At 40.4% G+C, this 13,294-nt stretch overlaps 1 protein-coding gene across 9 annotated transcripts in view; it reads right to left on the reverse strand.

Moving 5' to 3' along the window:
* ANK3 (ankyrin 3) overlaps positions 1-13,294 on the reverse strand; it is a 371,936-nt gene that overhangs the window by 57,677 nt on the left and 300,965 nt on the right. For 7 of the 9 annotated variants that reach the window (XM_054832579.1, XM_054832581.1, XM_054832573.1 and 4 more), the window contains one exon: positions 7,287-7,393. In XM_054832579.1, coding sequence (XP_054688554.1) covers positions 7,287-7,393 — 107 coding nt within the window. Of the gene's footprint in view, positions 1-3,264; positions 3,298-7,286; positions 7,394-13,294 lie in introns of all 9 variants that reach the window. The other 2 variants (XM_054832576.1, XM_054832575.1) reach the window with 1 other exon arrangement.

A 13,294-nucleotide genomic window follows, 5' to 3' on the forward strand; every position in this document is an offset into this window, starting at 1 on the left:
CTTATTGTTTTGGGGATCTCAGTCTTCAAAACCTCCTCACAGTCTCGTTTGCAAACACTCCTGATGGCTCACAGAGCGAGTGCTGGCACCACGGGGGACAGTCAGTTCAGGCTACTAAGAGCTTTCACTGATGGGGAATGAGTGAGACTATCAAGTACATAACTTTCTTTAGGCTGCTGGCATGGCACTCTGGAGGAAATCATGTCATTAATCCTCTGTGAAGATGACATTCACTAGCAAAAAGCGACAACAAAGAAAAATTGCATTTGCCAATGCTGTTCCAAAGCATGATTTTCCATTTAATAACAGAAGGGTAAGCAATTATATTTATAAGTGGTGAGTGGTAGATTTTAAAATAAAAATTCTTTTTATTAGCAAGGGAATAATTAATATTATCAAGAATAATCATTAATAGTCATGGTTTACTTCATCTATGAAATGCTGAGAAGCTGCATACGTGAAGTGTTACTGTCTTTAATAGAAAAGTGACAGGGAAGTGGAGTCTCCTCCTAGGATCAAAAACAAGGAAAGCAGAGTCTCCTCCCAGGACCAAAAGCAGACTTCAGGCTGTTTCAAATCTCTGCAGCAAAAATCCTTCCAATTTATGGGGATCAAACCACACAGCTTCCTGCAGGGCTAAACAGTTATGGGGGGGTGTCCTCTGGTGCTCCAAAATACCTTCCCTTTTCTCTGTACCACAAGCTGCTGAGAGAGAATAGCTTCAGGTAGAAGACACAGTAACAGGCCAGTATCAAGAGGGACATGAGTACCAACTCGGTCTTGATGCCAATACAATTTTTGTTTGCTCCTTCTGTATGATGTGCAGACACTGACACAGCTGGCACATCTGCTGTATGGTTTCACTATTTTCAAGGCTGTTGCCAAACCTTCCAGATCTTAAGGATTAAACCTTCACATGATTAACAGGTGAATCCATTCCATTTCCTGGTTCCCTACTGTAAATTGAACTAAGGGTAAGAGCCAATAATCCAGGGGGGGCATGAAGATTCTTTAAAAACAGCCACCAAGTGCTCTGAAGTATGAATGGGAATTTGTGCAAGACTGTTACATATGCTTCTGAGCCCAGCAGGATATCAAAAGTATATCAAAAGTAACAGCTGACGTGCATTGACCAGGCCTGCAAACAAGCTGCATTCGGAAGTCCGGCCCACGCAGGTGGGAAAAATCTGCATAAAAGCAGGCATGTAATCAAAACTTGGCATTTAGTGGCCTGCAGGAGACAGGCGGGTAGGGACACAAGCTGTAAATATATGAAGCAGGACAGAAAGGTTGTCCAACTAAATTCCAGATAAAGAAATTGCTACACTGCCTTTCTTCAAATTAAAATCCATCAGTAAAGAGGGGAAGGTGAAACAGCTCTCTGAGATGACCCTAACCTCAATTTATCATTTCTTGTGGCCCAGATACTTTACAATACTGAAGCATGGAATAAAATTCATATTATTTCACAGTGGTTTTCATATAAAAAAAATTGTATCTATGTTTCTCTCCTAGATAAACATACTGTACACTACTGAACAAATCCAAATGTTGCCACTAGGGTATCCCAATTCCTCATAAGAGGAATTGTTTCAGTGGGACAGGATCTTTGCTGAATGGCTAACCAAGCGCTTTCTACAAATATTAGATCTCTGTCAAAACCAACATACTCTATTTTTAAATTATAGAGTATATAAGTTATGTTAATCTTAATATTTATAGATCACAAGATCCTAGATGTCTGTAAACTCTGCTGCCTGGAACACTTCTCTGTTTGCTAACAGAAGGCTGTACCAAGCAGAGATGCCAGCTCTAGAGAGCCTGGACCTTTGGTTCCCTCTCCCCTCTGCTCACTGAGCACATTTAGCATGTCAGCGCATTTATGTTGCTTTTTCTCCCTGCAACCGCTCTATGCGGTGGGTGGTGAAGGCTGATGGTGGGAGGCAGGTGCCACTGAGCGTGAGGAAGGGTAGGCCAAGGGTTGGTCTTCGGAGCTGGCAAGGAGCCAGCTTGTGCCTAGCTGTGAAGAGAGTTCAAGACAATCCATTAAAATTTACTGTGAAGCAAAGTAAAATGTTAAGCAGGGACCCGCAGCCCTTGGTCACCAAAAGGAGAATACTAAAAGGAATCGGTTACAATTGGTGCTTTGGTGGCCTTTAAAACACATGCGTGGTTTTTGTCTGCAGAGAAGACGGGGCCACTTCAGACTACATGGAAGTGCGCAGGGCGAGGGGTGGCTGGCTGGAGCATCCCTTCAGGGGTGATGTGGCGGCAGCTCCAGGGAGGCACATCTGGTCGGGTGCACCACGGAGGGGCCTCCCCGGGAGCTTGGCAAGGCTGGGCTTGGCCTGATGGCTCGGTACAAAGCAATGTTTTGGAGAGCTGCCTGTCATGTACGTGATTACTGGCATGTTAAGCCAGCTCAGAATTAATAAACAAAACCAAAAAAAGGAGTTTTTCATCTAATGCAAAAATGCCAAAGCTTGCACTCAGATAAGATGTTTTCTCTATATCCAAACTATTTAAATGATGCAAGTATGCCAGAGTGGATTTTCAAAAACATGTAGGCACCTAAATCAACTGCCTCAAAATAATACAGAAGTCCATGGAGGTTAAAATTAAGTACCTTTAAAAATCAGGCCCCAAGTTCTCAGGTGCGTTTAGGCTGTAGATTTCAAGGTCATGCAGAGATAGCTGAGTTGGGTTTGATGCTAGGCACAGATATCAGTCCAGCCTTGGCAACCTGGGCCTTAGCACTGCTAATGCACACCGCTCACAGCAAGGCAGCTTTACCCTTGACATGAGTCTGTGCCCCACCATGGGAACTAACCCCTTACAGCCAGCTTTGGTGTCTGCACCACGCTGCAGCCTTCAGTGAAGAGAAAACTTTCAGCAGATCAGCCTTTATGCATATTGCTCGCATAGAAAGGTAATCACTGTCAACAGCATATTATATCCTGGTTTAGGTTTCAAATTAGTAATTTATCATTTAAAACAATAATAATAATTCCAAACAGTATTTCATGCACTTTCTATCAAAAAGATTAGTAGCTGATGCTTACCTAAATTAATGCTGCACTAATAATGGAAACTACAATATGATCTCTAAAACACAACGCTAAGTGCTAATGAGCATTTCTACTTGGATACATGGAAGGGATGAGGATGTGGGCGGATGCACTAAACATCTACACACACTCTGTGGGAAAAAAGTTAAAAAAAAGAAAATAAAATGAGGATTCACAGAAAGCACAGAGTTATCACCTTGAATCATACTGGGGAAGTGGAGAGGAATAGCTGCAAAATAATTTAGAAAGCAAATGGGAAAAATTAATGTAAGATAATTAGAGGCAAGCAACAGAAAATATCAACAATAAGCGCAAAGGAAAAGTAACAATCAGAAAAATAACAAAAGCAACACATTCAAAGGCCAACTTTAGAAATTATTTGGCTCTTCCTTTGCATATCATGACCTATGTCATATAAAATATGCTACACATGGAAAAAAAATCTGAAAGGAAGCGTTCATTTAATTAGTCAGCACAAGTCCATAATTTCTGAGAAATGCAGAAGCACATGGAGAAGAGACAAGCATCTGCAATTTACTTAGGTCAACAGAGAACTTATTGTAACACAACTTCTTTATTTAATTCCCAAAACATGCTCCACTGTGCCACAGAAAAAAAGTTCTCACACTTTTCTATAGCACTTTATTTTCCAAAGTATAAATATAAAGATATGTATGGCAGGATCCTTGAAAGGACTATCAGTCCATGCTAGTCATTACGCTGCTTTCAAAAATGAGTTCTTCTGTCTGTACAGGAGGTTGGAGGAAACTATAACCAGTCTGATGTATTCCATCTTGAAAGACTGGATCCAGTATTTCTGAGTTTCTCAATTTAGAAGGCAGTGTAACACATTAATTTCTTTCTTTTGGCTAAGAAAACCAAGGAGTTAAAAAAGATAACATGAAGAAAGCACACCCATGTTTTAGTTTGGGAAAGTTGCAAAGTTGCACGAGTAAGCTCACATCTGAAAGCCGAAGGTTATTTTGGTGAAGGGTCTCTACCCTTCCAGAGGCCTCAAGATTCATGACACATTTCAATGTGCTGCTTACAATGGACCCTGTTCAAAATATATGCTGGCAAAACAACTTATCTGAACTCAAAAAGAAAAACATAAAACATTATCTTGGCTTAAAAAAGGGAAAAACCAGAAGAGTCAGAATTACTGCCAACAATTCCTTCTTTCTTCCTCTTTCACTGATACATCGCTGGATCTCCACATCCTGCTCCCAAAATTCCCCTTCTGCCTCAGTTAAGAAATGGGAACAAACTTGATGCTCTTTTCTGACGGTGGGTAAATGGGGAAAAGAGCACCCCAGGGGAGCGGGCTGCAGAGGAGCTCCCCCAGCACGGCACACTGAGGAGCCCAGGGGAGGAAGAGGAATGTGAAGAGCGGTGGGGTCAGGTCCCAGCCGCAGGACAATCCGGACCACCAGGGCCGTGGACCACAGGCGACCCCAGCCAGCGTGCCCTGCCTGTGGCCACAGAAAGAGCTGGGGACAAAGCCAGGGGATGAAGCACTGCGAACAAACAGAAAAGGAGTTGCTTTTCAGAAAAAGCCTGGCAGAAGAGAAGTTAAAAGTCATGATCCTCTGCGTATCAGATGTGCCGAGGTACTGGAAGGTGTGAAGGGAACATCTGTTGATGGCCCCTAGATGAAGATAACGGGGAAAACCAAACAGTATCATATTATAATATTGGGCCACAACTGAAAAGAAAATAAACAATGAGTGAGGTTTTTTCCTAACAAAGGAACCGAGTCAGCATCAGTTCTGATGGACTTTATCTGTCAAATAAGAAATGTGACAGGTCAGAAAAGCTACACCTGTTTGGAGAATATTTTGGTGCCCTTCCCTGCAGCCCCAAAGTTTGCTCCACTGCTGCAGGTCTGCAGCCCTTCCCCTCAGGGCAGCAGCAAAGACCACCTCTGCATTAGCGAGGACTGAGGTACAAAGGGAAGAGGTCTGAAGTAGCTGATGCGAAAGATCCCATGTCCACAGAATATATGTTTTGGAGGGTTGGAACCATTAGTGAGCATGCTGAAGAACTTAGGGCAGAGAAGTATTGTCCCAAAGGATTGGCAGGATGCAAACATCAGATCTATTTTGTAGCAGGATGAAAAGAAGCCAGAAAATTTTAGCCCAATCAGTCTAACCCCAATTACCAGAAATATTCAGGAACAAATTATCCAACAATCAATCTATAAGGGCCTAAAGGATAATCAAGACCAGTGTCACCAGCCCTCAAAATAAAAATAAGCCAAAATATAAGTGGCAAGAGTAAGTCGTGTCGAATTAATTTAACTTCCTTCTTTGACAAAGTAACTTACCCAGTGGATGTGTGGAAGTACTGTCTCAGTATTTCAGTAAGCAATCAAGCTATAGTATAGATAAGGTAAGTGCACAAACATTTGAGAAGTTACCTCAAAAAGAGATAGCATCAGTGCTTTATTGTTAAACTGAAAGGAAACTTCAAGTGGAGATTTCACTGGGCCAGGTACTAAACTATTGTCTTCATTCATGATTTGAGCACTGGATGGAAAGAAGTTCTGAAAAGTCTTTGGAAAATAGGATCAGAATTAAAAGCTATCTTGCTAAAAAGTATCTGGAACCAATAAACTGAAATACAGTAAAGGAAAACCCAGAGGGAAGAAGCCAAACACATAAGCACAAAACATAGAAAAAAATACCAGACTGCAGAATTTCAGAAAAGAACCAAGAAATTCTAGCAGATCACGAACATTTGTCAACAGAAACTGCAGTTACCAAAATGATAATTCTCATTGTGAGATTGCTTAAGATTAAATGTGTCGTGTCAGACCAAAGAGGTAGCGAACCTGGCTTAGAAATAAGCTATCATCAAAGAGGAGAGAGAGAGAGGGGACAGCAGCAAGAATGCACTGAAATGTGGAAAGCACCACCTAGGAGGATCTGGGACGTTTCAGTCTATAAGAGAGAGGATTACATGTCTTCCGACATACAAAACATTGTTAAGAGACCAGTAAGATACTGTTCTCTATGACTACCATGGGTATGACAAAAAATAGGCTTAATCTGCAGCAAAGAAATTTTAAATTGACTATCAGGAGAAGAAATATTGTAACAAAGGACAGTGAACTACTGAAGCTGGAGGACTATAGAACCTCTTATTTTTAGTGACTATGAAGAAATTAAACATGTTTCAGGATTGACTTGACTACATTTTATCCTGCTGTAATGCAAATGGATGGACTACCAGCTCTCTGAGGTCCTTTGCTGACATACCTTTCCGCAATAACCAACAGACTTCAGCTTTTCACACTGCAGTTCTTGACATTTCACCTCTAGCATTGACCATATGCAGCATTTTATCAGCTCAGGACTCAAAACCCCACCATTGTATAGATAGACCTGCTCAGCAGAAGCAGGTGCTTACATGTATTGTGGGACTGTAGCTTTGGATTTGTGAGACGTGCTGCTGTTTTGGAACTGAAATCTTTTGGTATGTGCTGCACTCATTTTCATTATAAGAATGTAATTAGGCACAAAATGGGGAAGTAAATTAAAAAGGATATGAAATTTTATGTCTTGGTCTTGAAAATTAAACAACAAATATTTATACTAGACAATCTCATACACAATGATTCCTTTCAGTTACACATTTATTTGTAAATTTTTACAATACGCATTCAAACATTACTACTATTGCATTTAAATCAAGTCTATGCGGTACTGTCAAGAAGCATCACAACTACAGCGATGACTCATAAGTAAATTAATAGCACCACTAAACTCAAACTACAGATATTGGAGAATAGGCAGGAGCTTGGAGGTATTATTAAAGCCCCCCATTTTTTCCTCTATGAAAGAACAGAAAGCATAACATTATATCTCTGATTTCATATTCCAAATAATATAATTCAAACAAAATCATCTTATGACACTTAAAAGCAAAGCATAAGCAACAGAAAAAGCAAAACAGGACTATTAAAGAGAAGCCCGTGTGATTACAATGTTTTGGCCTTCAGAAAATAAAATGCAGAAGCAAGTTTTTGGTTTGATATGCAAGAATTTAGACTGACTCCTGCTATTAAGCACCCTCATTGAAGTCACTGTGAATTTTGCCACTGGCTTCAACTGGAGCAGGAATAAGCCTGTTATCAGCCGTTACAGCAGGCTGTATTCTTCAGCTAACAATACACTTCCACGTTTAAAGATAAAGGAAATCTGTTAAGTGACCTACCCAGAATGGATGGGACTTGAAACAAGGTTAACATTGTCCAAGGTGTCTGCAGCCCAGCTATAGTGTCTGAGAGAATCAGAATCAAACTCCCTTTGAAACGTCAGGTGCTTAAAAACATAATAAAAAAAGATAAATTAAAATTTGAAATTAACATGAAACACACTTGTCTTAAATACAAGCTTGTTAATATAATTCTATTAAATTTAGATCTGGCCCCTTTCCACATAACAGTGCTGATATCGCAGGTGTTAAATTACCAGCGATCTCCTAACAGAAACAAGGAATCTACAGACAAATTAATCTTATGTATCTTCAAACATTCTTTTTGCTCGCTTTTCCCACTTCCTTCAGTTACAACTATGTCTTTCTCCAATCTTTAATTACATGTGCAAGGTAAAAAAGATTGAAAAAATATTACCATTTGTACTGCAATCATACAGCGTATAGACAGGCAGCATAATATTCCCCCACAGAAAACGCCATTGGATAGATCCTTTTTCAAGCAGAACCTGTGAATAACTTCACTGAGAGTTTAATTGAAGCTGTGAATGCACGACCAAGCTCCCGATGGGAGGAGGGTTTACTTTGTCTTTATACCCATACAACCAGCATGAATGCTGTTTTCTGGAGTGCCACTGTCCCTAACTCAGCTCTACAAAAATAGCTTTAACCCTGTGAAGTGCTGGCATGGTGCTATAATTAACTGCCCCATCTGACAGACATTGCGGCGTAATTTGTTTCTTGCTGCTGCCCATGGACATGTGCATGCACACTCACGCATCCTGTGCTCTGCAACAAGGTCTCACACTACAAATCCTCTTATCTCTGGAGCAAAGCCATTCCAGTAAAATATTTTTTTCTTTGTTTGTTTTTTCCTTAGGAAATTAAACAAATGAAATCTTCAAATACTGTATGCTCATATTTCCAGGGTGATATGAAAGCTTCTAAGCAGTTTAAGAAGCACCGTCAGAAATTACATTGATAAAAGTAAGTCAAGAACCTGTCATGCAATACACACAGACTATTCTTCACCCAAGATGGTGTTAAAGATGTCAGTGTTTCCTGCAAGTAGGCTGTTTTCTCCTTACAGGCAAATACATCTAGAGAGAGCAGAGTCTTTTAAGACTAAAACCTCATGGGCTGTTTTCAAATCAAATTCTGTGGGTTCAAGTCAAACCTGAGCCAAGCACACACTTCTACACAGGGAAGTTTTATTATTTCCACCTTTTTTTTTTTTTTTTTTAAATGTACTGGCACATAGAGGTAGTGCAAATGAATTATTTTGAAGGGAAAAATCAGTATTAGTATTAAATCTGGCAAAGTTAGTCATAAACACAAAAAAACATTTCTGTGGAGAAGCTCCCACAAGATAAGCAAGCAGATAGGGCTCTGTTGTTAGCCAGAACCTGCAACGCTCCCATCAGTCTGGAGTTTCCAAAAAACTTCTCTCTTTAGACATTTCTTGCATTTCAAATGAGCATCCCAAGTTTCCTTCCAAAAACCATTGACATTACAATTCACTACCAATCGACAGAAGTATCTGTGGGGTGCAGCTTTGCTTTGTCTTCTGTCCAGCTCTGTGGCACATGGCTCAATGCCTCCTCCTTTTGCTACCTTAACTCTTTTATTAGGATCTTTCATTAAACTTTTTTCTTTAAGATATGTACTTGAGGCCTGATGGTTCAAGCACAGACAACAACAATAAAATGCAAACTTGCATATGTTAAACACCATACTACACCATCAGACATAAAAGATAAAATGAATGCCATTAAAACCATGACAATTAAGCCACAGCAGTGGCTTTAATTAGCACCATTTTGAAAATGTATTATAATTTAATGAAGACAGTTTTCCAAGTCTTTCCAATAGAACACTAGAGATTCTCCTACATTTCCCTGAAGAGTCCACAGTTTAAGCAGGAAAGCCTTCATTGTGGATTTCTGCTATTCCGAGTGATCTAACTTCGTAAGAGCTCATACTGAGTACGTTATTTCTTTTGATACCAAGCAGCGTAAGATCCAGACAGTTGGTCTCAGAAGTTGTAAAAATTGAGATAAACAAAAATAAATTTATTCTTTTGCTCAGTGATTAACATTACCATCAAAAATAGGACAAAACAAAGAAATAGAAGAAATGTATTAAAAAGAACAACACAATTTAGTGTTTGTCATTCAAATGTCTGCTAAGCCATAACAGTGTCGCTGCACTGGTGAGGTCCAGGCATGCACCAAGACACATACATCAAAAAATAAACGTCAGATCATGTTTGCTACAACAGAAGAAAACCGCTGAAGTTCCTTCAGCAGTGTGATACAGAAAACTCAAAGTAGGGCTGCATAATTTCCAAGGAAATACCAACATTCTCAAATAATCTATGGTACACAGAGGTGCTACTACGCTCACCAAATTGCCGTAGGTTTGCTTACACACATACATAGGGTTCCTTGGTCTGCTCCTTCGTCCTGAGATACTGTCTATCAGGTGACTATACTTTTGATACATTCCTTTCTGACAAAGTGCACTCAAACAGATCTTTTGGATATATTCACAGCCTGCAAAAGCACAAAGCCTGCAGCCAATAATTTTGGCAGAGAAACAGAGTAGGAAAAGCTAATAGCTGGACACATGCATCTTACAGGCAGCACACATCTGTTGATCTCATTTTGTCAGTCTGTTGAGGTGCTGGATTTTCCAGGCAGGCAAAAAAATCTTCCTGTGTAAGTTGCAATATAAGCAGACCAGAAGATGGTACATCATCAGTGACATCAAATCACAGGATTCATCCTGTGTTTGGTCAGGTCCCAGTGTTCTCTCCCTGGGCCAAGGGACATTAAATATGCATTGCTAAAGGGTGCGGCATCATTAGATGCAAATGCACACGTAAAAATACTGATGGTTCTGCTGGCAAGGATCCTGCTGGTTGCATAACTGAATATCCAGGCTGTGTAATATCACAGTTCAGCAAACAGAAGGATTTATGCTTCCTCCCAGATGAATTTATCCAGACAGAAGAGATACAGCAAGCTGCTATGTAACGGACAGCCTGATTCATCCTGCCTTTGGCTGATTAAATTCAGAGGCTGATGTAAATTATTCCATGGAGAAAGTCGTTCAGATTTGGTCTGAGTTGCTGCATCCGTGGTAACGCACCAGGACACAGAAATTTTAACTTTGCTCCAGCCAGGTTATGAGGCACAGTATGGCCTGGACTCAGACTTCCCTGTTCAACTGGGTCATCAATAAACCCCTGAATGCAAACAATGGAGAATATCACAACTTCTCATGGAATTATTAGAAACTCTTCTGTAATAGCCAACGTGTCATGCTGGCAGTCAGGTTCAGTAAAGACGGGTTTCAAATTTTCTTCATCTGACTCTTTTTAGACTCCCAAGTCTCCCAGTGATCTTGGGGAGAGGTGGCAATGGGATCTTCTATTTTAACCTGATCAAGAGGTTGACAAATGCCCCCTTAGTCTTTCATATACTTATATTTGTGATAAAATTCATTCCCTTTACTCTCAGACTTTGCTGGTGCCACGATAGGTCTGACCTTTACAAAAGACGACAAACAGGATAGGCAATGGCTCACTCCGTCAAAGTACTATGATACCCCAAAACAGCCTTAACTGCTACCAGTTTCCAGATGGATTTTTAGGATATTGGTTTTGACCCAATTGTTCTTGTGAATTCCACAGTTGGAACACAAGGTGGGTTTTTTCCCTGCTTCTACTGCCATAGCAGACATTATCTAGAAGCCCAGTAATGTACAGAGGGAGGGATGGGAAGAGAGGCAGAAGTGGGAAGAAGAGAGGGAGGGGTATTCTCCATCTCCCAAATGCACTTCTCCTGCTTCAGCCAAAGAGCTGTAAAGCTTACCACCATAGGTCTGGGCTGAAGAATATGGGAATTCCAAAGGATGGATATATTTTTTGTCAGGACTTTGAGGTTTGCAGAAGCCATAGCAGAAAATTTTAGCTGTGCTCCCTTTTTTATGAAGATATTTTGTTGCTTTACTGCCATTTGTTTTTCAGGGGATCATAGTTTTACTAACCTCTCAAGACAGGACTGACATTTTTTTCCACTACCACTTTCACCATTCCTGATCCTCTCCTAGACTTGAGAAACTTGAAATTTGTCTAGAGGATTAAGATTAGAATAACATTTACAACTGGACTGTCAGCGAGGCCTCCAGCCTGGCTTCATTTTACTTGACAAATTTGGACCAGTGCTGAACTGCAATAATTGCACAATCATTGCTGGGCAAAAACTGGAATCACAAAAATATGATGACTATAAATGCAACAAAACCAGCCTACACTACTGCTCAGCACTACAAGGTTTTCATATTTGTTGTCCTCTCAGCTCAAGAGCTAGCACTGCAAGAGATCCTCCTGAAAGCAGAGAAGTCCATGACCACCCATAGAGAATATGCAGTTTGCCCTAAAGTAGAGCTCCTGTGCATGATATGGTGTCACTGCAACACCTCCATGTACAGATAAGTACTTCTTATTTTTCTAGTGGAATTTCATAATACAAAACAGGTTAATGGTGCACACTTTGAACAATGTTCTTTAGGAGCTATTCAGCATAGTGCTGGGTTTAAGTCTTGTTATGTGATCAAATGCACCCTAGCTGATAAATCAATGCTGTCTACTTTGACAGTAGTGACAAAAATGGCCAGAATCACAAAACCATGTAGTATGTTCTCAGACTGAAGAGCCTTCCTCTCCTCTGAAATTTCCATCATATCAAGACAACTTAATGAAGGCTTCAGAGTAGGAAGTGTCAGAGTAACTTTAGGTTCTCAGCCCTGAAATATCTTGTTCCCAGGACAAGTAGTTGCAGGCTTTATTTTCTGACTTCAAAACAAACAAAAGCAACAAAATTACTGGTATGAAACTCTCTCAGAAACTCTCCCTAGCTGGCTGTTGCAAATCAAGGTTATTGGAGGTTTACAGTTTTTCACTTTAACAACGTAATAATAAACATTAAGTTGCTACAGACAGAATCCAATTTCTGCCATTGTCACAATGCTACCAAAACTGTGTGCAAAAGCTGCAGTAAAACCAGGTAATTTATCCTACACTAGAATTTATGGACTAATACAATCAAGGTTTAAAATGCATGAGTCCTGCTCTGTGGACCCTGTCCCCCATGGAAGTATCCTCTGAGATCAATAACCCCCTGCGCAGGAATACTTGCCGCTGCTGAGAGTTACCTCTGAAAACAGCACAGAAAACCTCTGCTTCATTACAATCCACCTTATGCTCTTCCAGGACATAAACCACAGTTCCACTCCACAGTCCTTTAATTCCCAAATAAAGATTTCTATGTGAATTTTTATTCAGCTTCCTAGCAGATGTCTGGCTTCTGCGTATCAAGAAACTCTTGAGTTAGATTTGAAAATCTGAAGCAAGTCTACCAAGCAAAATGCTGAGGAATTCACAAACAAAGCAGACGGTACCCTATCATCTCCAGCATTAGCTTTTAGAAATACTTTCCCATGCTATAATCAGGTCAAAAGATTCTGCTTTTGTTGTATTAGTCATTGCACAAATGTTTGGAAGATACATAAACTGGTTAGTGCATAACAGCTTAACCTTTACAAGGCCAAATTCTTCCCAAGGATGGAAAAACAAGGGCAGCAGTTGGAGTCCCCTCCATGCGGACAGAATAAGTGAACATAATCCCCGGGCTATACAGTACAGACCAAGGTTGCTTAGTGTAAAATACATTGCTCCCAGCTTATCAAAGCACTCTAAGGATACACGTAACACTAAGCTCACAGATGCTCCCATTGACTTCAATGGACAACCCCGTTCTCAGAAACGTAACTGGCCCCTTAAAGACTCTCTTGGTTTGGGACTCCATCACCCTGTCTCTTGCAGGATCCAAACCACAATGTGGTAAACCCACAATTTCTTTCTCTCAGCAACTTTCTTCTCCCTTTTCTATACTAAGAGAGTAGCGATAATCTCTGCGAGCACAGCTGAGTGCTGCAGGCTG

The sequence above is a fragment of the Grus americana genome, chromosome 7 (assembly GCF_028858705.1).
Source record: "Grus americana isolate bGruAme1 chromosome 7, bGruAme1.mat, whole genome shotgun sequence".
NCBI classification, from domain to species: Eukaryota; Metazoa; Chordata; class Aves; order Gruiformes; family Gruidae; genus Grus; species Grus americana.